Source organism: Pseudophryne corroboree, chromosome 7 (genome assembly GCF_028390025.1).
Source record: "Pseudophryne corroboree isolate aPseCor3 chromosome 7, aPseCor3.hap2, whole genome shotgun sequence".
NCBI classification, from domain to species: Eukaryota; Metazoa; Chordata; class Amphibia; order Anura; family Myobatrachidae; genus Pseudophryne; species Pseudophryne corroboree.
In genome coordinates, this window is record NC_086450.1 from 52,064,110 (window position 1) to 52,090,513 (window position 26,404).

The following is a 26,404-nucleotide window of genomic DNA, read 5'->3' on the forward strand; positions in this document are numbered from 1 at the left end:
TCGTGTGCAAGTATTACTTGAAAATTCGAGAAGCAAACTTCTCCGAAACCCATGAGATACCACCAGTATGACTGTGACGAACTGTCTTCTGATCCGTTTTGGCAACGAAGAGAGAAGCGGAAAATGGTGGAGCCAGATACACGATGCTGAATGACCCCATGAATGTGATGTACACATACTGAGCTTTTGTAATTGTGGCGAGATGCCATTATGTATACTTGGGGTAACCGCCTTCTGTGGACTCACATATGAAACACCTCTGGATTTAATGTCCAGTTTTCAAGATCCAAACCCTGACGGGTGAGATCTTTTGTCTAACAAATGTCCACTCACGGATTGATGTCTTGACATTTTCACATAATGGCGTTCTGAGCCATTGAAGATTTGAGTTACCTGCCGCATTGCCATGCGGCTTCTTGGTTTTCACTGGTTGTTGTGTATGCAACTGCCGTTGCTTTGTTTGACTGCTTAAGGGCAGCGTGAGCCAGGCATGAAAAAACAAAATTACATGAAACTCACGGTTGTTCCTGTCCACAGAAATCTTTAGTAAAAAGCGAAAGATTTATTCGTTCTGAAGAGAACCCAGAGTCTATCCCTAGTCAGACTGAAAACGAATCATTTATTGCATTGTAAAATGCACAGAGTTCTAGGACATTTATCTATTGCATTGTAAAATGCACAGAGTTCTAGGACATTTATTGACAGCAATCTGTCGTGTTTTAGAACCTTTGCGTTGAAAACACATCTTTATTCTTAATAAGTGAATACACCAATGTACCGCTGTGCGTGTACCTTTGTTCTTGCTGGTGTAGTAGGTAAAAGTCTTTGATTTACCTTATTTATAATCTTACCTAGGAATTGACATCGTTTAGACCGACTTAGATGTGATTGTTTTCGAACTTAATCTGCTACCGCAGTATACCTTAGTAGCGCAAGATAGAGGAACTTTGTTGATACATAGTTCTTATGTGAGATGAGCGATTATTCCAACATCACTTTGGTAAATACCGGAAGCGATAAGCAACGGTATAAATGAAATGGTTAATGGTTGTGGCGATTTGCAAACGCTAGAACCTGTGATGAAGAAACCGGACTGGGTAAATACGCATTGTGAAGATCAAATGCAATTATACAATTTTGTGGCTGCAATAAGCAAAAACTAACTGCAGAAAATCCATTTTCTAACTGTAGTAAATGACTTGCTGATTGATATTGCAACGGAGCTGTTTGATTTTGCTCAAACAGACGGGAATAAGTAATTTTGACTCTGTTGGCGTACTATTGCCTGGTTTATAAACCAGCAAAGACTAAATGACAACCTGCCAAACCGTTCGCCAGAAGCAGTTTTGTACTCTAAGCTGTAAATAGCTGAGACATATATGAGTTGAAGTCATGAAACCTCGCAAATGTAACCTGAAAAGACGCACTTCCACAATTGTAAAAGAGGTCATCAAACCACTGGCTTGCTGACTGTAACGTCCTGTCGTTACAAGGCGTGAGTGATTTTTATAAAGGAATAAAACGCCGTTACAAGTATATTGTATGCGCTAATGGCAGAATATCGTAAAGGGATAAAATGTCGTTACACATATATCCAATTTAGGAGCAAACAAGCTCTGGCCTTGTCGCGCTTAACTAGCGACATTGAAAATAACCGGCGTTAGCAAAAGCTTTACAGATATACTCTGCAGCTTCTTTTAACCGTGATCGGCATGGTTTCATACATAGATTCTAGTGACCCAAATGTATCTGTGGTTTTTATAATGTTTGACAGAAACGCATATACCAATGGCGGATCGCGTCCTTTTGGAAACGATTATGTATGGTTGTCCAAAACCCCGCACTATCTGAATGCTGGACTAATGTACCCTTCTCACTTGTAGTTATCGGTGTGAGATTTGACATAGAATCGTGCATTAAATTATAAGACTAGTGAAATAAACACTCTGGTACCCAAAGGAAAATTGTCACTTTGGAAAGATTGTCTTTTGTTAGCGCTGGCGGAGTTATTCTGAGACTCCGATTACCGCTGTTTTAATTTGAATTGCCAATGTTAACATTTTTAGTCTGCACTAGAGCCTTATTCGCTATGTAGACAGACATCATAATAGGCAACAGACAGACACTTGCACGACTTAATAACATTATTATATGGCATATATATCTATATATATATGTTATTGCTGAACAGCATATTTATTAGGAAACTAAAGTCTTTATGTGAAAAGCAGTTCACATGGGCATGAAACCCGAACCAAATTCCTACTAACACCCCTGCGCCTTCTGGTGGCTTAAAGATGTAGGGCAGGAATGTTCTAGAATTATCTTGAACTAAAAAATTCCCACTAACACCCCTGCGCCTCCTTGTGGAGTAGAGGTGTATGGTTGTGTATTTTGAACCCCTGCAGCCTTTGCTGCTGCTATGGGTATTATTCCCCCCCCCCCCCCTGCATCCCTTACCTGCAGCGTACGGAGATCGGGAGCAGGGAGAGCAGGAGAGCCTGAATCTAGCGCCGGGGAGCCGTCCGGCAGCTGCTTCCTACAGCAGTACACAGTCTCCCTGTGTCTGCGGTGTCTCTCTGGAAGAGTGGCCTGCGTCCTTTAGTGACGTGCGGCCGCTCTCTTTAGTAGAGGAGCGTCTCGGCGGCGTGTAGCGGTGCCGGGCCATCAGAGCAGTGAGAGCGGCCGGCGTCTGAGTGACGTGCGGCCGCTCTGCTTAGTTGAGCGCCCGGAGAATGTCGGCGGCGTGTAACGGTGCCGCATCAGAGCAGTGAGAGCGGCCGGCGTCTGAGTGACGTGCGGCCGCTCTGCTTAGTTCAGCCCAGGAGAATGTCGGTGGCGTGTAGCGGTGCCGTGCCCTCAGAGCAGTGAGAGCGGCCGGCGTCTGAGTGACGTGCGGCCGCTCTGCTTAGTACAGCGCACGGAGATTCTCGTACCGGGCCATCAGTATAACACTCACACACAGCAGGGCGGCAGCGTGAGCTGACCGCCCTGACACTCATACCTTGTGCCGCCTTCTCTTCTCTCTGCAAGCTCCGTTTCAGCCTCATCTTGGCTGTGACGGAGCTTCTGTAAGCTCCTTGCAGCTGTAGATCCTTCCAGCTCTTTGTCTTATCCTGGCTGTGACGGAGCTTCTTTCTGTAAGCTCCGTTCAGTTTGCAGGAGACAGTGGCTGCCTGTGGCTGTGAGGGTGCTCTTTGTGAGGACCGACACGCCATGCGCTTGCCTATAGCGCCTGTGGCTGTGAGGGTGCTCTTTGTGAGGACCGACACGCCATCCGCTGCCTTGCAGCGGCACCATCCCGGACCCATGTTTTTCCATAAACTGAGACGGGAAGTGTAAAAATTAAAAATAAAAATAAAAATCTGAAAAGTGGCCATTGCCACAAGCCGATGTTCATCTGTGAGCACCGAAAAAACACTGGCAAAGTACACTGAGGTACTTGGGGATATGGAGGGGGGGGGAGAGTCCTAAATTTGAATATTCAGTGCCTTTGTTCGGCTACGCCCGTCCATATCCCAAGAGTACTCCAGTGACCCCTAGTGGATGATAAAGAAACAGTATGTTAAATAATGCAAAAATATCCAAACCATGCAATTAAAAAACAAAAAAAAACACAAAAACAAATAGCCAGAATATTTCCTCTGCCTTTCCACCCAGACGTACTGAATTTCATTTTTCCATCACAATTCTGCAGAGATGAGCCTTCTTTTTCAAGGGACAATTATGGTAAGAAACTAATGAATAGACTATTTTTTTTTTTTGTTCGACTGTATAGTAAAAGAACAGAACAATTATAAAAGCTTTCACATATCGGACAGATTTAAAAACACATTTTCTTATATAAGTGCACGACATGAAGTCTCTTTATGTGATATGTATCGTCAGCTTCACGTACTTCTTTTAAGCTGTGCAACCTAGACACACCTTACAGATCCCAACCTTAGATACAGATGAACCCCTGAACATTAGGGATGGGAGTCACACCGTTGATGGTTTGTTTCGGACGTTTGCTAGCAATCCCTATGTTTCGGACGTTTGCTAGCAATCCAATATTTCCTCACAAACACAAGCTAGTTGTAACGGTCAGTTTAAAACATTGCAGTTCATCAGATCTAAGTAGACAGAAAGAACATATGATGCAGCAGCATGAGGCACCTGGTATAAGTATATGCCACGTACATGCATGACCCAGCTTTGCGTCCAAGAACGCAACAGACACCTGGCTTAGTAAGCCTGAGGTTATGCAGACTGGCCGCCAAAGCACCATCACTGAGGTCTGCTAATCTCCGTCGGAAAACAGAGACCATTGTTGCCCCTTTCCTTGCCCCCAAATGGCCCTAGACAGTCAATCATCGACGCCGCTTTACAAGCGACAATGCAGAACCTGTACTACGCATGCGCAATGTAACGTAGATCGGTACATTGCGACTTTAATAATAATGACGGGACCCGAATTAGGCCGATAAAATACTAGGATATCTATGCAGAAGCAAATAAGCCCCATGTGTTAGGTGTATGACTGTAATACATGAGGTTGAGAGTTCAAGTCCCAGGTATGGCAGGCTGAGAAGTGTGTGTATTAACCACTTAACTGACTATTTATTTAGACAAAAACCGCTCCGAAATGGTCAGGCTTTTTTATGAGTGAATTAGGTGAAGAACATGAGGTCGACATGACCCTATCCCAAATGATTTTAGTAAAAAAAAAAAAAAAAATGTAAATTTTTTTTCCAAACATTGAAACATCGATCGGAAACATCGCGACTTTCATTTTGAAAGCTGGGACAGCCTCCAGGTATACAGGGGGGGGGGGGGGGGGGGGGGGGGTCTGGGGGTGGCTTGGGAGGCTTAATTTACACTCCCCAGCGGCTGCCATTGTCTGCAGCCGCTGGAGGGGGGGGGGGGGGGGAGGAATCTGCCGTGCTGACCGTTCAGCAGTGATCGGCAATCAGTAGGGGACAGTGCAGGGAGCCAAAGGGATCTTCTGGTTCCTCTGACAGCAGCAGCGGAGGGAAGTTTCCCTTACCCACCGCTGCTAACACTCTCTATCTGACTGGTCCCATCCCGTGCGACCAGGTCAGATAGAGCACATGCAGGCATGGTCGCATCTGATGCGACCCTGCCAGGCAAGTGGTTAAACACAAGAGGATTTAATTGAATGACAAGGTGCACATAAATCACGCTATTACTGATCGTTCACAAATTAAGAATGATTATGGTGTAGAAGGTCTCATGTTCAAATCCCTTGCTTGGAATGTTTATTTCAAACAAGTTGAAACATCAGAAACCATTGGTGTTTCCGAACCAACGTTTAGGAGTAAACGTTTGTTAACCAAGGTTTAAAACATTGGTACTATAAATGATTCTTTTCGAAGTTCCATCCCTACTTAACAGGTAACCAGATAGTCTAGGCCGGACTTACACTGTGTCTTGTGAGGCTCCATGGCTGAGCAAAAGTCTGACAACGGCAAGGTGCCCATTTCTAGAAGCGTCATGGAGAGGCGTGTCATTCTGGTACCCCGTGGTATTCACTAGAGCCTGGTATTGAAGCAGCAGCTCTACCACATTTGTGTGTCCGTGGTTACACGCCTCATGCTAAGTACACAAAAACATAAAACAGTATTTAGGTGTAATATCTCAAATCTTTTCCTAGCACAACAAGTATTTTAGTTATAGTAGCTTCTATGTGACACTTCTGGTAATGCTTTTAGAGAAAGTGATCTTACATTTTTCAGAGATAAAAATTAGATTAGATGGATAAAAAACAAACAAGCTTTACTATGATTGTGCTAGCTTATTTAAAAAATAAAAATAAAAAAAAATAATTAAAAATACATCCTTCAAACTGCTCCCTATTGGTCTTTGTCATGATACTGAATGTGCAATGTTCTCTAGTTTAAGAAAATTCTAGATGCTACACGATGTACAATATGGGATCCGGTCTTTAGGTCGACAGTAAGTAGGTCGACAATGTTTTGGTCGACCACTATTGGTTGACAGTAAGTAGGTCGACAGGGTTTCTAGGTCGCCAGGTCAAAAGGTCGACACGAGTTTCTCCAATTTTTTTCCTTTTTCATACTTTACGATCCACGTGGACTACAATTGGGAACGGTAACCTGTGCCGAGCGCAGCGGTAGCGGAGCGTGGCACCATGCGAGGGGACACGGTGCACTAATTGGGGTTCCCGGTCACTGTACGGAGGAAACGACACAAAAAAAACAACAACAACAAAACGACTTATGTCAACCTTTTGACCTGTCGACCTAGAACGTGTCGACACAAAGACCCTGTCGACATAGCATCCCTGTCGCCCTACTTACAGTCGACCCAAACACTGACCTAATTACTGTCGACCTTACATACCACACCCGTACAATATATGTGTTTTTCACTTTTTTTGTGCGTAGATGTTTTTTTGGGGACACTATACAAATACTACAGATCAGCGATGGGAAACCTTCGGCCCTCCAGCTGTTGTTGAACTACACATACCAGCATGCATTGCTACAGTTTTGCTATTTGCCCATGCTAAAACTGTTGCAGGGCATGCTGGGATGTGTAGTTCAACAACAGCTGGAGGGCCGAAAGTTCCCCATCCCTGCTGTAGATCGTCCATTTTTACAGCAACTATTCTTCTCAACCTGGAGCCAACACGTCACTCCATTTAGAGCCGGAACACAAAAAAAAAAGTTCTGTATGCAGTGTGTACATTTATATCAAAGGTTGTGCAGTACTCTGCTACAGTATATAATACATCTAAGAAAATAATTAAGGAGCTCAGAATGCAATAAAATAGGCGAATACAAAAAAGCAACTAAAAACTGTAGCATGAAAACTCAGGGGAGGAACCAAGCCCAAATCAAAGATGATTTAAAGTGCCAGGCTCCATAAACCCACTGTCTATACCCCAGTAATACGCCAGTGGCCCCCATGGAATAATAAGAATTTACTTACCGATAATTCTATTTCTCGTAGTCCGTAGTGGATGCTGGGACTCCGTAAGGACCATGGGGAATAGCGGCTCCGCAGGAGACAGGACACAAAAGTAAAGCTTTAGGATGAGGTGGTGTGCACTGGCTCCTCCCCCTATGACCCTCCTCCAAGCCTCAGTTAGGATACTGTGCCCGGACGAGCGTACATAATAAGGAAGGATTTTGAATCCCGGGTAAGACTCATACCAGCCACACCAATCACACCATACAACTTGTGGTCTGAACCCAGTTAACAGTATGATAAAACGTAGGAGCCTCTGAAAGATGGCTCACAACAATAAACAACCCGATGTTATAGTAACAATAACTATATACAAGTATTGCAGACAATCCGCACTTGGGATGGGCGCCCAGCATCCACTACGGACTACGAGAAATAGAATTATCGGTAAGTAAAATAAGAATTTACTTACCGATAATTCTATTTCTCATAGTCCGTAGTGGATGCTGGGACTCCGTCAGGACCATGGGAATAGCGGGCTCCGCAGGAGACAGGGCACATCTAAATAAAGCTTTTAGGATCACATGGTGCGTACTGGCTCCTCCCCCTATGACCCTCCTCCAAGCCTCAGTTAGGTACTGTGCCCGGACGAGCGTACACAATAAGGAAGGATCTTGAATCCCGGGTAAGACTCATACCAGCCACACCAATCACACCGTACAACTTGTGATCTGAACCCAGTTAACAGTATGATAACAAAAAACGAAGTAGCCTCTGAAAAGATGGCTCACAACAATAGTAATAACCCGATCTTTGTAACAATAACTATGTACAAGTATTGCAGACAATCCGCACTTGGGATGGGCGCCCAGCATCCACTACGGACTATGAGAAATAGAATTATCGGTAAGTAAATTCTTATTTTCTCTAACGTCCTAGTGGATGCTGGGACTCCGTCAGGACCATGGGGATTATACCAAAGCTCCCAAACGGGCGGGAGAGTGCGGATGACTCTGCAGCACCGAATGAGAGAACTCCAGGTCCTCCTTAGCCAGAGTATCAAATTTGTAAAATTTTACAAACGTGTTCTCCCCTGACCACGTAGCTGCTCGGCAAAGTTGTAATGCCGAGACCCCTCGGGCAGCCGCCCAAGATGAGCCCACTTTCCTTGTGGAGTGGGCCTTTACAGATTTAGGCTGTGGCAGGCCTGCCACAGAATGTGCAAGTTGGATTGTGCTACAGATCCAACGTGCAATCGTCTGTTTAGACGCAGGAGCACCCATCTTGTTGGGTGCATACAATATAAACAACGAGTCAGATTTTCTGACTCCAGCTGTCCTTGAAATATATATTTTTAATGCTCTGACAACGTCCAGTAACTTGGAGTCCTCCAAGTCGCTAGTAGCCGCAGGCACCACAATAGGCTGGTTCAAGTGAAAAGCCGAAACCACCTTAGGGAGAAAATGAGGACGTGTCCGCAGTTCTGCCCTGTCCGAATGGAAAATCAGATATGGGCTTTTGTATGATAAAGCCGCCAACTCTGAAACTCTCCTGGCTGAAGCCAGGGCCAATAGCATGGTTACCTTCCATGTAAGGTATTTTAAATCTACCGATTTTAGAGGCTCAAACCAATGAGATTTGAGAAAATTCAAAACTACGTTCAAATCCCACGGTGCCACTGGAGGCACTATTGGGGGTTGTATATGTAGTACACCTTTGACAAAAGTTTGTACTTCAGGCACTGATGCCAATTCCTTCTGGAAGAAGATTGATAAGGCCGAAATTTGAACTTTAATGGACCCCAATTTTAGGCCCATAGACAATCCTGCTCGCAGGAAATGTAAGAATCGACCCAATTGAAATTCTTCCGTTGGAGCCTTCTTGGCCTCACACCACGCAACATATTTCCGCCAAATGCGGTGATAATGTTGTACAGTCACTTCCTTCCTAGCCTTAATCAAGGTAGGAATAACTTCCTCTGGAATGCCCTTTTCTTTTAGAATCCGGCGTTCAACCGCCATGCCGTCAAACGCAGACGCGGTAAGTCTTGGAACATACAAGGTCCCTGCTGAAGCAGATCCCTTCTTAGAGGTAGAAGCCACGGATCCTCCGTGAGCATCTCTTGAAGTTCCGGATACCAAGTTCTTCTTGGCCAGTCCGGAGCCACCAGTATTGTTCTTACTCCTCTTTTCCGTATAATTCTCAGTACCTTTGGTATGAGAGGCAGAGGAGGGAACACATACACTGACTGGTACACCCACGGTGTTACCAGAGCGTCCACAGCTATTGCCTGAGGGTCTCTTGACCTGGCGCAATATCTGTCCAATTTTTTGTTGAGGCGAGACGCCATCATGTCCACCTTTGGTTTTTCCCAACGGTTCACAATCATGTGGAAGACTTCTGGATGAAGTCCCCACTCTCCCGGGTGAAGGTAGTGTCTGCTGAGGAAGTCTGCTTCCCAGTTGTCCACTCCCGGGATGAACACTGCTGACAGTGCTATGACATGATTCTCCGCCCAGCGCAGAATCCTTGCAGCTTCTGTCATTGCTCTTCTGCTTCTCGTGCCGCCTTGTCGGTTTACGTGGGCGACTGCCGTGATGTTGTCCGACTGGATCAACACCGGCTGACCCTGAAGCAGCGATTTTGCCAGGCTTAGAGCATTGTAGATCGCTCTTAGCTCCAGTATATTTATGTGAAGGGACGTCTCCAGGTTTGACCACACGCCCTGGAAGTTTCTTCCCTGTGTGACTGCTCCCCAGCCTCGTAGGCTGGCATCCGTAGTCACCAGGACCCAGTCCTGTATGCCGAATCTGCGGCCCTCTAACAGATGGGCACTCTGCAACCACCACAGGAGAGACAACCTTGTTCTTGGTGACAGTGTTATCCGCTGATGCATGTGCAGATGCGATCCGGACCATTTGTCCAGCAGATCCCACTGAAATGTCCGTGCATGGAATCTGCCGAATGGAATCGCTTCGTAAGAAGCCACCATCTTTTCCAGGACTCTTGTGCATTGATGTACTGACACAGTTCCTGGTTTTAGGAGGTTCCTGACAAGTTCGGATAACTCCCTTGCTTTCTCCTCCGGGAGAAACACCTTTTTCTGAACCGTGTCCAGAATCATTCCCAGGAACAGCAGACGAGTTGTCGGGGTCAATTGAGATTTTGGAAGATTCAGAATCCACCCGTGTTGCTGAAGCACTACCTGGGTTAGTGCTACACCGACTTCCAGCTGTTCTCTGGACTTTGCCCTTATCAGGAGATCGTCCAAGTAAGGGATAATTAATACGCCTTTTCTTCGTAGAAGAACCATCATTTCGGTCATTACCTTGGTAAAGACCCGAGGGGCCGTGGACAAACCAAACGGCAGCGTTTGAAACTGATAATGACAGTCTTGTATCACGAACCTGAGATACCCTTGGTGTGAGGGGTAAATTGGGACATGCAGATAAGCATCTTTTATGTCCAGGGACACCATGAAGTCCCCTTCTTCCAGATTCGCTATCACTGCTCTGAGTGACTCCATCTTGAACTTGAATTTCTGTATGTACAGGTTCAAGGATTTCAGGTTTAGAATAGGTCTTACCGAACCGTCCGGCTTCGGTACCACAAATAGTGTGGAATAATACCCCTTTCCCTGTTGTAGGAGGGGTACCTTGACTATCACCTGCTGAGAATACAGCTTGTGAATGGCTTCCAAAACCGACGTCCTTTCTGAGGGAGACGTTGGTAAAGCAGACTTTAGGAACCGGCGAGGGGGAGACCTTCCGAACTCCAACATGTAACCCTGAGATATTATCTGCAGGATCCACGGGTCCACTTGTGAGCGAGCCCACTGATTGCTGAAAATCTTGAGTCGACCCCCCACCGCTCCTGAGTCCGCTTGTAAAGCCCCAGCGTCATGCTGATGGCTTTGTAGAACCCGGGGCGGGCTTCTGGTCCTGGGCAGGGGCTGCTTGCTGCCCTCTCTTACCCTTTCCACTGCCTCGCGGCAGATAAGACTGTCCTTTTGGTCGCTTGTTTTTATAGGAGCGAAAGGACTGCGGCTGAAAAGACGGTGTCTTTTTCTGTTGGGAGGGGGTCTGAGGTAAAAAAGTGGATTTGCCGGCAGTTGCCGTGGCCACCAGGTCCGAAAGACCGACCCCAAATAATTCCTCTCCTTTATATGGCAATACTTCCATATGCCTTTTGGAATCCGCATCACCTGACCACTGTCGCGTCCATAAACTTCTTCTGGCAGATATGGACATCGCGCTTACTCTTGATGCTAGAGTACAAATATCCCTCTGAGCATCTCGCATATAAAGAAAAGCATCCTTTAATTGCTCTAGAGTCAATAAAATACTGTCCCTATCCAGGGTATCAATATTTTCAGTCAGAGAATCCAACCACACTACCCCAGCACTGCACATCCAGGCTGAGGCTATTGCCGGTCGCAGTATAACACCAGTATGTGTGTATATACTCTTCAGTGTAGTTTCCAGCCTCCTATCTGCTGGATCCTTGAGGGCGGCCGTATCAGGAGACGGCAACGCCACTTGCTTTGATAAACGTGTGAGCGCCTTATCCACCCTAGGGGGTGTTTCCCAGCGCGCCCTAACCTCTGGTGGGAAAGGGTATAATGCCAATAACTTCTTGGAAATTAGCAGTTTTCTATCTGGGTTAACCCACGCTTCGTCACACACGTCATTCAATTCCTCTGATTCTGGAAAAGCTACAGGTAGTTTTTTCACCCCCCACATAATACCCCTTTTTGAGGTACCAGCAGTATCAGAGATCTGCAAAGCCTCCTTCATTGCCGTGATCATATAACGTGTGGCCCTATTGGAAAATACGTTTGTTTCTTCACCGTCGACACTAGATTCATCTGTGTCGGTACCCGTGTCGACTGACTGAGGTAAGGGACGTTTTACAGCCCCTGACGGTGTCTGAGACGCCTGAGCCGGTACTAACTGGTTTTCCGGCCGTCTCATTTCGTCAACTGACTTTTGTAATGTGCTAACATTATCACGTAATTCCATAACTAAAGCCATCCATTCCGGTGTCGACTCCCTAGGGGGTGACATCACCATTACCGGCAATTGCTCTGCCTCCACACCAACATCGTCCTCATACATGTCGACACACACGTACCGACACACAGCAGCCACACAGGGAATGCTCTAATCGAAGACAGGACCCTCTTAGCCCTTTGGGGAGACAGAGGGAGAGTTTGCCAGCACACACCAAAAACGCTATAAATGTATATAAACAACCCTAGAAGGTGTTGTTTTTGATATAAGCGCTTTTAATATATCAATATCGCCAAATTATGCCCCCCTTCTCTTTGTTACCCTGTTTCTGTAGTGCAGTGCAGGGGAGAGTCCTGGGAGAGTCCTGGGAGCCTTCCTCACCAGCGGAGCTGAGCAGGAAAATGGCGCTGAGTGCTGAGGAGAATAAGCTCCGCCCCTTTTTCGGCGGGCTTTTCTCCCGGGTTTTAAGAAAACTGGCCTGGGTTAAATACATACATATAGCCTTAATGGCTATATGTGATGTATTTATTTTGCCACTAAAGGTATTTAATATTGCTGCCCAGGGCGCCCCCAGCAGCGCCCTGCACCCTCCGTGACTGAATCAGTGAGACGTGTAGCAACAATGGCGCACAGCTGCAGTGCTGTGCGCTACCTTCATGAAGACTGAGGAGTCTTCTGCCGCCTGCTTTCCGGACCTCCGTCTTCAGCGTCTGTAAGGGGGATCGGCGGCGCGGCTCCGGGACGAACCCCAGGAGGACCTGTGTTCCGACTCCCTCTGGAGCTAAGTGTCCAGTAGCCTAAGACTCCAATCCATCCTGCACGCAGGTGAGTTGGAAATCTCTCCCCTAAGTCCCTCGATGCAGTGATCCTGTTGCCAGCAGGATTCACTGAGATTTAAACCTAAAAAAACTTTTTCTAAGCAGCTCTTTAGGAGAGCCACCTAGATTGCACCCTTCTCGGACGGGCACAAAAACCTAACTGAGGCTTGGAGGAGGGTCATAGGGGGAGGAGCCAGTACGCACCATGTGATCCTAAAAGCTTTATTTAGATGTGCCCTGTCTCCTGCGGAGCCCGCTATTCCCATGGTCCTGACGGAGTCCCAGCATCCACTAGGACGTTAGAGAAATTCTTATTTTCTCTGACGTCCTAAGTGGATGCTGGGACTCCGTAAGGACCATGGGGATTATACCAAAGCTCCCAAACGGGCGGGAGAGTGCGGATGACTCTGCAGCACCGAATGAGAGAACTCCAGGTCCTCCTCAGCCAGGGTATCAAATTTGTAGAATTTAGCAAACGTGTTTTGCCCCTGACCAAGTAGCTGCTCGGCAAAGTTGTAAAGCCGAGACCCCTCGGGCAGCCGCCCAAGATGAGCCCACTTTCCTTGTGGAATGGGCTTTTACAGATTTTGGCTGTGGCAGGCCTGCCACAGAATGTGCAAGCTGAATTGTACTACAAATCCAACGAGCAATAGTCTGCTTAGAAGCAGGAGCACCCAGCTTGTTGGGTGCATACAGGATGAACAGCGAGTCAGATTTTCTGACTCCAGCCGTCCTGGAAACATATATTTTCCGGCCTTGACAACGTCTAGCAACTTGGAGTCCTCCAAGTCCCTAGTAGCCGCAAGCACCACAATAGGTTGGTTCAGGTGGACGCTGAAACCACCTTAGGGAGAAACTGAGGACGAGTCCTCAATTCCGCCCTGTCCGAATGGAAAATCAGATAAGGGCTTTTACAGGATAAAGCCGCCAATTCTGACACGCGCCTGGCCCAGGCCAGAGCCAACAGCATGACCACTTTTTCTGTGAGATATTTTAACTCCATAGATTTAAGTGGGTCAAACCAATGTGACTTTTGGGACCCAAAAACTACATTGAGATCCCAAGGTGCCACTGAAGGCACCAAAGGAGACTGTATATGCAGTACCCCTTTTACAAACGTCTGAACTTCAGGGACTGAAGCTAGTTCTTTTTGGAAGAAAATTGACAGAGCCGAAATTTGAACCTTAATGGACCCCAATTTCAGGCCCATAGACACTCCTGTTTGCAGGAAATGTAGGAATCGTCGAATTTCCTCCGTCGGGCCTTACTGGCCTCGCACCACGCAACATATTTTCGCCAAAAGCGGTGATAATGTTTTGCGGTTACATCCTTCCTGGGTTTGATCAGGATAGGGATGACTTCATCCGGAATGCCTTTTTCCTTCAGGATCCGGCGTTCAACCGCCATGCCGTCAAACGCAGCCGCGGTAAGTCTTGGAACAGACAGGGTCCTTGCTGGAGCAGGTCCCTTCTTAGAGGTAGAGGCTACGGATCCTCCGTGAGCATCTCTTGAAGTTCCGGTTACCAAGTCCTTATTGGCCAATCCGGAGCCACGAATATAGTGCTTACTCCTCTCCATCTTATCAATCTCAGTACCTTGGGTATGAGAGGCAGAGGAGGGAACCCATACACTGATTGGTACACCCACGGTGTTACCAGAGCCTTTACAGCTATTGACTGAGGGTCCCTTGACCTGGCGCAATACCTGTCGAGTTTTTCCCAACGGTTTATAATCATGTGGAGGACTTCTGGGTGAAGTTCCCACTCTCCCGGGTGGAGGTCGTGGTGAGGAAATCTGCTTCCCAGTTGTCCACTCCCGGAATGAATACTGCTGACAGTGCTATCACATGGTTTTCCGCCCAGCGAAGAATCCTTGCAGCTTCTGCCATTGCCCTCCTGCTTCTTGTGGCACCCTGTCTGTTTACGTGGGTGACTGCCGTAATGTTGTCCGACTGGATCAACACCGGCTGACCTTGAAGCAGAGGTCTTGCTAAGCTTAGAGCATTGTAAATGGCCCTTAGCTTCAGATATTTATGTGAAGTGATGTCTCCAGGCTTGACCATAAGCCCTGGATATTCCTTCCCTGTGTGACTGCTCCCCAGCCTCGCAGGCTGGCATCCGTGGTCACCAGGACCCAGTCCTGAATGCCGAATCTGCGGCCCTCTAGAAGATGAGCACTCTGCAACCACCACAGGAGGGATACCCCTGTCCTTGGTGACAGGGTTATCCGCTGATGCATCTGAAGATGCGACCCGGACCATTTTTCCAGTAGGTCCCACTGGAAAGTCCTTGCGTGGAATCTGCCAAATGGGATTGCTTCGTAGGAAGCCACCATTTTTACACAGAACCCTTGTGCATTGATGCACTGAGACTTGGCTCGGTTTTAGGAGGTTCCTGACTAGCTCGGATAACTCCCTGGCTTTCTCCTCCGGGAGAAACACCTTCTTTCTGGACTGTGTCCAGGATCATCCCTAGGAACAGAAGACAAGTCGTCGGAACCAGCTGCGATTTTGGAATATTGAGAATCCAATCGTGCTGCCGCAACACTACCTGAGATAGTGCTACACTGACCCCCAACTGTTCCCTGGATCTTACCCTTATCAGGGAATCGTCCAAGTAAAGAATAACTAAAATTCCCTTCCTTCGAAGGAATATCATCATTTCGGTCCTTACTTTAGTAAAGACCCGGGGTGCCGTGGACCATCCCTACGGCAGCGTCTGAACTGATAGTGACAGTTCTGTACCATAACCTGAGGTACCCTTGGTGAGAAGGGTAAATTTTTTGACATGAAGGTAAGCATCCTTGATGTCCCGAGACATCATGTAGTCCCCTTCTTCCAGGTTCGCAATCACTGCTCTGAGTGACTCAATCTTGAATTTGAACCTCTGTATTCAAAGATTTTAGATTTAGAATCGGTCTCACCGAGCCGTCTGGCTTCGGTACCACAATAGTGTGGAATAATACCCCGTTTCCTTTTGCAGGAGGGGTACCTTGATTATCACCTGCTGGGAATACAGCTTGTGAATGGCTTCCAAAACTGCCTCCCTGTCAGAGGGAGACGTCGGTAAAACCGACTTTTGGAAACGGCGAGGGGGAGACGTCTCGAATTCCAATTTGTACCCCTGAAATATTACCTGAAGGATCCAGGGGTCTACTTGCGAGTGAGCCCACTGCGCACTGAAATTCATTGAGAACGGGCCCCCACCGTGCCTGAGCTTGTAAAGCCCTAGCATCATACTGAGGGCTTGGCAGAGGCAGGAAAGGGTTTCTGTTCCTGGGAACTGGCTCATCTCTGTAGCCTTTTTCCTCTCCCTCTGTCACGAGCAGAAAAGAGGAACCTTTTGTCCGCTTGCCAACAAAGGACTGCGCCTGATAATACCGCGTCTTATTTTGAGAGGCGACCTGGGGTACAAACGTGGATATCCCAGCTGTTGCCGTGGCCACCAGGTCTGAAGACCGACCCCAAATGCCTTTTTTAAGGCAATACTTCCAAATGCCGTTTGGAATCCGCCTCACCTGACCACTTTACTGGTAGAATTGGACAACGCACTTATACTTGATGCCAGTCGGCAATATTCCGCTGTGCATCTCGCATATATTTTAAATGCTCTATAGGCAATAATATACTGTCCTTATCTAGGATATCAATATTTCCAGTCAGGGAATCCGACCACGCCAACCCAGCACTGCACATACAGGCTGAGGCGATTGCTGGTGGCAGTATAACACCAGTATGTGTGTAAATACATTTTAGGATACCCTCCTGCTTTCTATCAGCAGGATCCTTAAGGGCGGCCATCTCAGGAGAGGGTAGAGCCCTTGTTCTTACAAGCGTGTGAGCGCCTTATCCCCCCTAGGGGGTGTTTCCCAACGCACCCTAACCTCTGGCAGGAAAAGGTATACTGCCAATAACTTTTTAGAAATTATCAATTGTTATCGGGGGGAAACCCACGCATCATCACACACCTCATTTTATTTCTCAGATTCAGGAAAACTACAGGTAGTTTTTCCTCACCAAACATAATACCCCTTTTTGGTGGTACTCATATTATCAGAAATGTGTAAACATTTTCCCTTGCCTCAATCATGTAACGTGTGGCCCTATTGGAAATCACGGTTGTCTCTTCACCGTCGACACAGGAGTCAGTATCCGTGTCGGCGTCTGTATCTGCCATCTGAGGTAACGGGCGCTTTAGAGCCCCTGACGGCCTATGAGACGTTTGGACAGGCACAAGCTGAGTAGCCGGCTGTCTCATGTCAACCACTGTCTTTATACAGAGCTGACACTGTCACGTAATTTTCAACAGTACATCCACTCAGGTGTCGACCCCCTAGGGGGTGACATCACTATTACAGACAATCTGCTCCGTCTCCACATCATTTTTCTCCTCATACATGTCGACACAAACGTACCGACACACAGCACACACACAGGGAATGCTCTGATAGAGGACAGGACCCCACTAGCCCTTTGGGGAGACAGAGGGAGAGTTTGCCAGCACACACCAAAGCGCTATAAACTGTATAGGGACAACCTTATAATAAGTGTCTATCCCTTATAGCTGCTTATATATATTTTTAGCCAAATAAGTGCCCCCCCTCTCTGTTGTACCCTGTTTCTGTAGTGCAGTGCAGGGGAGAGTCTGGGAGCCTTCCTACCAGCGGAGCTGTGTGGGAAAATGGCGCCGTGTGCTGAGGAGATAGGCCCCGCCTCCTTCTCGGCGGGCTCTTCTCCCGCTTTTATCTGGAAAACTGGCAGGGGTTAAATACATCCATATAGCCCAGGGGCTATATGTGATGTATTTTTTGCCATAGGAGGTATTTACATTGCTGCCCAGGGCGCCCCCCCCCAGCGCCCTGCACCCTCAGTGACCGCAGTGTGAAGTGTGCTGGGAGCAATGGCGCACAGCTGCAGTGCTGTGCGCTACCTTAATGAAGACAGGAACGTCTTCTGCCGCCGATTTCTGGACCTCTTCACTCTTCAGCATCTGTAAGGGGGCCGGCGGCGCGGCTCCGGGACCCATCCAGGCTGTACCTGTGATCGTCCCTCTGGAGCTAATGTCCAGTAGCCAAGAAGCCCAATCCACTCTGCACGCAGGTGAGTTCGCTTCTTCTCCCCTTAGTCCCTCGATGCAGTGAGCCTGTTGCCAGCAGGTCTCACTGAAAATAAAAAACCTATTTAAACTTTACTTCTAAGCAGCTCAGGAGAGCCACCTAGCCTGCACCCTTCTCGTTCGGGCACAAAAATCTAACTGAGGCTTGGAGGTGGGTCATAGGGGGAGGAGCCAGTGCACACCACCTGATCCTAAAGCTTTACTTTTGTGCCCTGTCTCCTGCGGAGCCGCTATTCCCCATGGTCCTTACGGAGTCCCAGCATCCACTTAGGACGTCAGAGAAAAGAGAATTGGATTATACTGGTACTGTTAGTACACAAATCCGGTTTGTACCCTGAGTTTTAATGCTGCAGTTTAGTTGCTTTTTTGTGTTTGCTTATTTTACTGACTTCAGTTTACGTTAACTAAGCCAAAAGTGGAGACTGCAGCAGAAAGGAAGGAACAGAAGGAGGAAAAGACCACTCAACTAAGTTTAAATGATGAAGTTACATTATTAAAGGAGTAGTGGGGGTAATTCAGGCCTGATTGCTGGGCAGCGATTTTTGCAGTCCTGCGATCGGATAATCGCCGCCTACAGGGGAGGGTATTTTTGCTGTGCAAGTGTGCGATCGCATGTGTAGCAGAGCTGTACAAACTGATTTTGTGCAGTCTCTACGCAGCCCAGGACTTACTCAGCAGCTGCGATCACTTCAGCCTGTCCGGGACCGGAATGGACGTCGGACATCCTCCCTTCCAATGCTTGGACATGCCTGCGTTTTTCCAGACTCTCCCTGAAAATGGTCATTTGCCACCCACAAACGCCCTCTTCCTGTCAATCTCCTTGCGAACACCCGTGCGATGGAATCCTTCGCACAAACCCGTCGCTGACCGGCGATCCCCGTTGCTGCGGTCCGTCGCGCCTGCGCATTGCGGTGCATACGCATTTCTGGTCTGATCGCCCGCTGTGCGAAAACGCAGCCTATCGATCAGGTCTGAATCAGCCCCAGTGTCGAGCTATATTTGGGTAAATGCTACTGGGCATGAAGTTCTAACTACTTTGGGGGAGGTAGAGTTTAAAGCAACTAAGGGATTTTCATTCTGATTAAACAACCAATCTAATGTAATAGAAAGACTTACCAAAGGTGTCCATCCAGCATGGTCCTTCACATTTGGGTTAGCTCCGCTCCTCAGAAGTTCCTCCACTGCTTGCAGGTCCCCCTGTGTGTGGTTTTGACAGACAGTTGTCTAGCATTAAGCTTGTTGCTCTTCAGTTATGTATTAAAAGCATTATTGTACAAATAGCAAGATGCAGTCTTTGTTTATTATTCCTAGTAATGACAATATTATCAGAATGCAATCACAGGCTAACTATGTCACACATAAGGAATACGGTGCAATGAAAATAACATTTCTTTCTAGCGGATTTCAGTAATGAGACTCAGAACGTCTGAGGAAGGGGTCTCCAGGGTGGTTGCTGGAACAAGAACAATTCCACTCATTTGTACATTCTAAAGCAGAGAAACACATAAAAGGTGTATTTTATCTAATGCAACGTATTTCCGAGGGCCAGCAGACTGCAGAAATGTATGTAGGAGGAGAGGCAGATCTCAAAGTTCTGAGCTACGGAGAGTGAGAAAGTAAAGAGAGCTAAAGTATCAGCCAATCACCTCTGATGTGACTAATGAGTCACTTTAGCGTATGACAATAAATGGGCAAAACTCGCAGCCGCGATAGGAAAGGTAACGCTAGATAAATGCTAGAAAATATGGGATCCGGTCTCTAGGTCGACAGTGTCTAGGTCGACCACTATTGGTCGTCAGGGTTTCTAGGTCGACAGGTCAAAAGGTCAACATGTGTTTTTCACAATTTATTTTATTTTTTAACCTTTTCATACTTAACTATCCACGTGGACTACGATTGGAACGGTAATCTGTGCCGAGCGAAGCGGTAGCAGAGTGAGGCACCTTGCCCGAGCGAGGGGACACTGTGCACTAATTGGGGTTCTCGGTCACTGTACCAAGAAAACTACACCAAAAAACCCACATAAAAAATGCATGTCGACCTTTTGACCTGTCAACCTAGACCATGTCGACCTAGAGACCCTGTCAACCTAGTTACTGTCGACCTAGATACTGTCTACCTTCCATACCACACCCAGAAAATATTAAGGCCTCATGTTAGCCGATATATCTATAAATGAAGAGTTGCCCGTTGCACCGGACGTGTTGGCTCACTCACACCAGGCATCTCACGCTGCGTGGTGTACTGAGGCTAGATGTATGGGGAAACAGCTATATGTACAGTATTGTTTTCACCACTGCCTGGCAGGGCACCCTACGATAGGGATCTGTATTTTACAATGCTTTTTAGCTACACCATACAGATCCTGTGTGAAAATACAGCCAACAAGGAAAATTGTTGCATTGTTGTGATCATACACACCGTAGTCTACATTCCTCAGAAAAGTACATTTACATATTCCAATAACTCATGCTGCTTTCACATCGCAAACCCTGCTTTTAAAACGGGTCTGAGCAGTTAAACCCCCTTCACATCGCATGTTGTAACCAGTATATTACCACTGAACCCGTTTCTCCCATAGAAAACAGTGGTTGTCATTGTAAAAGGACTTTTCTGGCCCACACATTATTAATAATTATTAATTAATTATTAATAATTTGGCTAGTCGTACGATGGAACCCAGCAGCTTCAAGCATATTTACCATGTTTTTGTAGATTACTGCATCCTTCACTGTCCCAGTGATTTGTCTACATATTTCTTCATCCCCTCTGATCCTAAGCAGCTCCCTAACCTCCTCATCACTCCAATTTGCCATTTTAAACTGTATTCTGTATAATAAAACGCTCCCTTCACTCTCATGTGTTTCCTCCAGTTTATTTCCTGCTTCTGCCTGGTGACATCACGCATGGAGACAGCCTATCACCTTCTGTGGCTTGGAAATTCCGTTTCGGAGCCTTTCACATTGCTCAATGAAACGGGTCTGAACCGTGTAGGACCCTGCTTTTTAACCGTTTCAAAATACCGGTATTTTGAAAACGGTAAATTCTAGGTGTCCCTTTCACACCGCAGCTAGAACCGTTTTGGAAGGCTTAAAAATCGGCAATTTACCGGGTTAAAGCTGCGGTGTGAAAGGGGTATAAGTAAATTTAGTGCTATAGCCACAATTTGCAGTCACAGAAATTTAACATATTGATCAAATGCAGACTGCAGTTCTCATGAGTCTTCAATAAATCAAACCCAATAAACACTTTGCATAATTTGCAGTTTCAGCTATGTGCAATTAGTCCTTTTGTAATTGTAGCCCTTTGTCTAACTTATTTTTGGTGTTTGGCTTCCTATACAGAAGAAAAATGTGCTATTTGGTTACTTTTACTGCTGCGAGAATATGCAATTTTGGAAATGTGATTTTTTTTTTCTCCCCATCAGCAAAGTCTATATCCAGTCTAGATGATAATAAGCAAAAATTCAGACTTCTGGAAACCAAACTGGAAATTTCAGACTGCAAAGCCGCATTCTCTTGGGCCAGGTTATCAATTTTCATTCATCTTTTCCTGCACAGTTATTGTTCGTCACACAATGGCAGCAGATAGCTTAATTGCAGAATCTTACTTTTTTTTTTTTTTTTTTTTTAGTATTCTCCTGGAGAATGTGACTGGTTCCAGACCAATTTTCTTACCAATGGAGCATTTCCTGGAAAATGCACAATAATCAAGCACAGCTCCAGTCTCCTTCCAAAAGATTAAATTAACTCAAATCAGACGCCAAAAATGGAACTAATAAGCATCCAAGAATGGTCATAAAACGTTGTAACGATTGCTGCGCCTAAAATAATTTTAGCTTTGACAGCTGGGAATAACTAGAGCTTTAAAGCTATGCGTAAAAATCTTCATCCGTAATTAAGAAAAAATAAAAACAAGTGGGATTTTTAACCTGAGACATGTACATACTTTCGTAACACTACAACAGAATAATGTAGGAGACTTTGATGTAAGGCAGTGACAGAAGGTTTACAAGGAAACAGTCTAAAACGCAAGGGTTAACAACCTTGCAAAAAGAGTAATTATTTAAATTATATAAACGTGTGTGTGTGTGTGGCTGTCAAAATACCAGCGCTGGAATCCCAACACTGATCGGAATGCCCAACACCCGGGATCCCAATCGAGACACTGCCGGGCCGCCGGAGAGGTAAGCCGTGGGGGAAGGTTGGGGTTAGGTTTAGGCTGCGATTGGGGGGAGAGGGTTAGGGCCAGGCTGTGGGGGGGGGGGGGGGGGGGGGGGAGGGTTAGGCTTAGGCATACACAAACTTACAGAAAGCACACATTTTTAATTGTCATACTAGCATTCGGAACTTCCTACCTTTATAGAAGCTACATGGAGCATCGTCTCACCCTTGTGGTTCTTCTTTGCGACTGAAAAATTACTTGGGGATGTCTGATTATTGTTACCAATTTGACTTGTTCTTCTGCCATCTTTCTGATGAGAGGAAGGCGTGGAAGGAGACTTGGAAGGTGTTTGTGAAGGCCTTGGCTCGTCATATATTTCATTCTTAGCCTGCACACAAGTAGACTTCTCAGAACTGGAATCATCCGCGTGCCCAATCTCTCTCTTCCGTAAACGTTTTGATGCGCCGGAAACAGGAGACCCAGATGGGTGATCCTTTCGTTTTACAGGAATCTTGTTCTCTCTTTTGGGGCTCCCAGAAGAAATACTCCTTAGCCTAGTACATCGTACGGATTTCCTAATATTGGGTTGTTCCTTCGTAGGTTCCTCGGATCTGGTCTTGTTTTTCCCATTTCTTTTCATCAGATCACTGTTGCAGTCTTTGTCTTGCTCAACAACAGCAGACTGAAGTACAGGGGACTCAGATTTTAATAGATCGCCATCACGATTATTAGTTTGGACTTCAGTAGGTTCCTCCAACCTACTCTCATTTTCAGCGAGACCACTGCTAGCCAGTAGCCCACATTTGTAGTCACTTTCTTGCTCTACATCATGTGTCTGAAGCACAACAGGAGAACTACAAAAAGAGACCGATCTGTTCTGCTTCAATACCTCACTTTCTTTGAGGTTGCCGTTTCTTTCATTCTGTGCCGCAACGTGCCTTTTTTGGTTGAGGTCTTCTAATCTCTTCTGTGGCGCAAAGCCCCACTCCTTGTTGATATCTTTCAGTGTCTTCTTCTTAGTTTTCCTAGGTTTCTTGACACTTTTCTTTTGTACGGGCTCCACATTGGGCGAGGAGGAGACAAACTCATAACATGGGACTAAAGGAGCTTGTGCGCAGTGTGACGGGGTTGGTTGGCAGATTTCTTCGCGTTCCAAGACATATCTCACCTTCCGTCTCCGGGGGCTAAACCACATCTTTATCTGTTTTTTCTTGCATTCTCGTTCAGGAGTATTCACTTTGAGCGATACATCTTGACATAAATCCATTTTGTTTCCTGCAAGAGAAGAGAAAATTAGAAGTCATTTTCAGCAGTTTATGTAAGCACCATTAGTTTCTAATAGAAGCAATTGTTTTGAAACGGTACTCTTTTTTTAAATGGTGTTAAAATAGGGCACTCATGGGAATATATTTTACCTAAAAGGAAAGGACTGCCTTGATTTGGCAATTCAAGAACAGTTATTGAACTTTAAAAAGAAAGAAGAAAAATGCAGCACGGGATACAAAACAAGCTTCGAGAAAACAACAACAACCACATCATTTAACAATAGAGCTTATAGGCCGGTGACTGCAGTCCTATGCAATGTTAAACATGGGGCGGGGGATACAGACCCAATTTCACCAATGATAGATAGATACACACACTAGCCTTGGCTTCACACAGGAGCAATTTCGAATTTACAGTGTTAAGGGCCCTACACACTGGCCGATTACACAGACAGATATGAACGAGAGATCATATCTTTCAGTGTGTATGCTCCAACGATGAACGATGCGTGGCCCCGCGCTCATTTATGCCTGCAAGCCAACATGGACAATATCGTTCATATTAGCATGCAGGGCTATGTGGCCGGGTGATGGGGGGAGTGAAGAAACTTCACTGCCCCCGCCCCTTCCCTGCTGGGTTGTCCGTTTCGGCTGAAAGGCCCCTCAGCGGCCAATCGGTCAGTGTGTAGGGCTCTTTAACCTTTAACCCAGGTCTTATAAGATTTCATTGTGGTACCTATAGAAACTAAAGTCATAACAAATAGTCTTTATCGCAAAAGGGAGTGCCATGCAGGGGGTGAGTAAGCAGGCACTCCGTGGGGCTCGGAGGCCAGCAGTGGAGCCCCCCGAACACTGTCATCAGGAGACTGATGACAGGATTCAGCACCCCAAAACATTGAGAGAAATACATTTAATTTTAATGCAAGTCCTCAAGTGCAGTGTTCCGATCGATACCCACACACAGGGGGTATGCACTATATGTCTATACTTGGACTTTACAAGGGCACTCAGGCCACGGGTAATTATTAAGGGTAAAATTATTAAGGGTAGTGCTGGTCCAGCTGCTGTCTCTCTCTCTCTATTATTTAAGATGGTATCGGGATCCCGACGCTTGGGATGTCAGCAGTCAGAATACCAACAGTGGCATCCCGACGCACAGGATCTGTTCGGTAAGTACTGTAACCCTAACCTCCTACCCCCTAACCCTCCCTTCCGGCAGCGTGACCCTAACCCCTCCCCCCAGCCTATTTTTTTATTTTATATATATATATATATATATATATATATATGAAAATCTAGACATAAATGGTTCTTCAGACAAGTTGGTTAAATCGGTTTGATTTAAAACACCATGTCTAAATGGCCGTTTGTGTCAATTTCACATTGTTTGGGAGCAAATTGCTAATTGTCAATTGCTCCCATACATTACCAGATTTTCATTGCAACCTGCTGGATGGATGGCTGAAAGTTGGTCTGGTGTATGGCCGGCTTTAGCAGCAATCATGGTTGTGAATCTAGCAGTTTTGCACATCTGGGCACCTACATTTTTGCCAAACCTTTTTCCCCAATTTTGCTAGCTCACAGTTCCGGATTGATGGGACCTAAAGAGGTGTCCTCATACACCCTCACTGCATTCACACCAAACAGCCCTTCTTGGAATGCCAGGTCTCGTGGGAATCTTCTAGAGCAGGCATTCCCAACCTCGGTCCTTAAGGCATACAGTCGCAGCTTTTTCAAATACAAATTCTGTTCTGTATACAGACTCAGTCACACACAATACACAAGTGTCATATCACATTAATCAGCAGTCTCCTGGTGCATCTTAGTCGCATTGCAACTAAGGCGCATCTGACGTTAGCAGAGTTGCACGTGACCTGCCGGCTAACTCACACCAGGTATCTTGCGCTGCATGGTGTATTGCGGCTGGATGTATGAGGACACGTCTCTAGTGCTGAACAACACTTTTGACATCATTCCACAGACTTTCAGTTACAGTAAGGGCTTTCATCGGACCACTCCAGACACTGATTTGTATTTCTCCTATATAACATTTGTGGTATGATTTGGGACATTGCCCTGTTGGATTACAGAACTCCAAACTCTAGGTCTCCTGGCAACTTCAGGAGGCTTCACTCCAAAGTTTGTCTATATTTTGTTCCATCTATTTATTTATTTTTCAAATCAAGTATTTTAACTGAAAGTTCCCAATAATACAAGAAAACAATAGGAAACAAAAAAGCAAAGAAATAAAAAGGCAAAAAAACTAAAACGTAATTACTCTTCTGAAAAACACAGAGCCTAATACCGAGGGCAAAAAGCTCCACCTTGATCTCATCGGACCATAGAATCTTCCTCAATGTGGATGACTGCACACGACATACAGAGATGCATCATGCAGCCACTGGTAGGTCAATGCATGCGTACTTGCCTTACTGCATTCAAGAGATAAATCCTTGTCACACAGGGTTTGCTTGCTTGGCCCACTGGTATATGCACATGATCACGTAGGTTAAAGCAGGACTACTAAAGCAAAAACGCTGGGTTCAGTTGTTTTTGGCCTGTCCATTAGCAATGGGTGCTTGACAGCAGCTATTCAATTGTTCAGATGCAACTGCATCATTTCTGCTCACAGCCTCCGAAGTCCAACGTTTGGGTGCGCTAAACTGGATTTGGCCTTAGCTGCTTTACTTGACTAAACTAGATTAATTTGGGTGTGACAAGTAGTGCAGTCACACCCGATTGGCAATGCAACCGAATTCCTCCACAGAGAGATGATACCTACTCCCCTCTAATATTCTGCTGTCCATTGGAGGCTTCTTTGCCTATTCTTACGTCCTTGAAAACTTTGGTTCCCAATGGCAACAGGAGGCACTAGAGGCCTCCAAGTTGCAGAACCTCGAAGGGATTTCCGATAAAGCTTATTGAATGTGTTATCTATTGTCTATTAACACTGTTATAGACATTAACCTGCCGCAGCTCACTGTAGCCAAACAGGTTAAACAACTGAAGGCCATACAGCAAGAGATCCAGTGACAACCACCACAGTAAAGCATATTCTTACTTCTATTTTATTTTAGCCACCACGGTATCTGCAT

At 46.2% G+C, this 26,404-nt stretch overlaps 1 protein-coding gene and 1 non-coding gene across 3 annotated transcripts in view; both read right to left on the reverse strand.

Annotated features, from left to right (window-relative positions):
- Positions 1 to 26,404, reverse strand: part of BARD1 (BRCA1 associated RING domain 1) — a 158,059-nt gene that overhangs the window by 59,361 nt on the left and 72,294 nt on the right. For both annotated transcript variants that reach the window (XM_063933156.1, XM_063933157.1), the window contains 3 exons: positions 22,238 to 23,319; positions 18,997 to 19,077; positions 5,426 to 5,598 (listed from right to left, as the gene is read on the reverse strand). In XM_063933156.1, coding sequence (XP_063789226.1) covers positions 5,426 to 5,598; positions 18,997 to 19,077; positions 22,238 to 23,319 — 1,336 coding nt within the window. The remainder of the gene's footprint in view (positions 1 to 5,425; positions 5,599 to 18,996; positions 19,078 to 22,237; positions 23,320 to 26,404) is intronic.
- Positions 476 to 591, reverse strand: LOC134946906 (U5 spliceosomal RNA). The gene has a single exon (XR_010182472.1). It is a non-coding gene; the product is annotated as a U5 spliceosomal RNA (small nuclear RNA).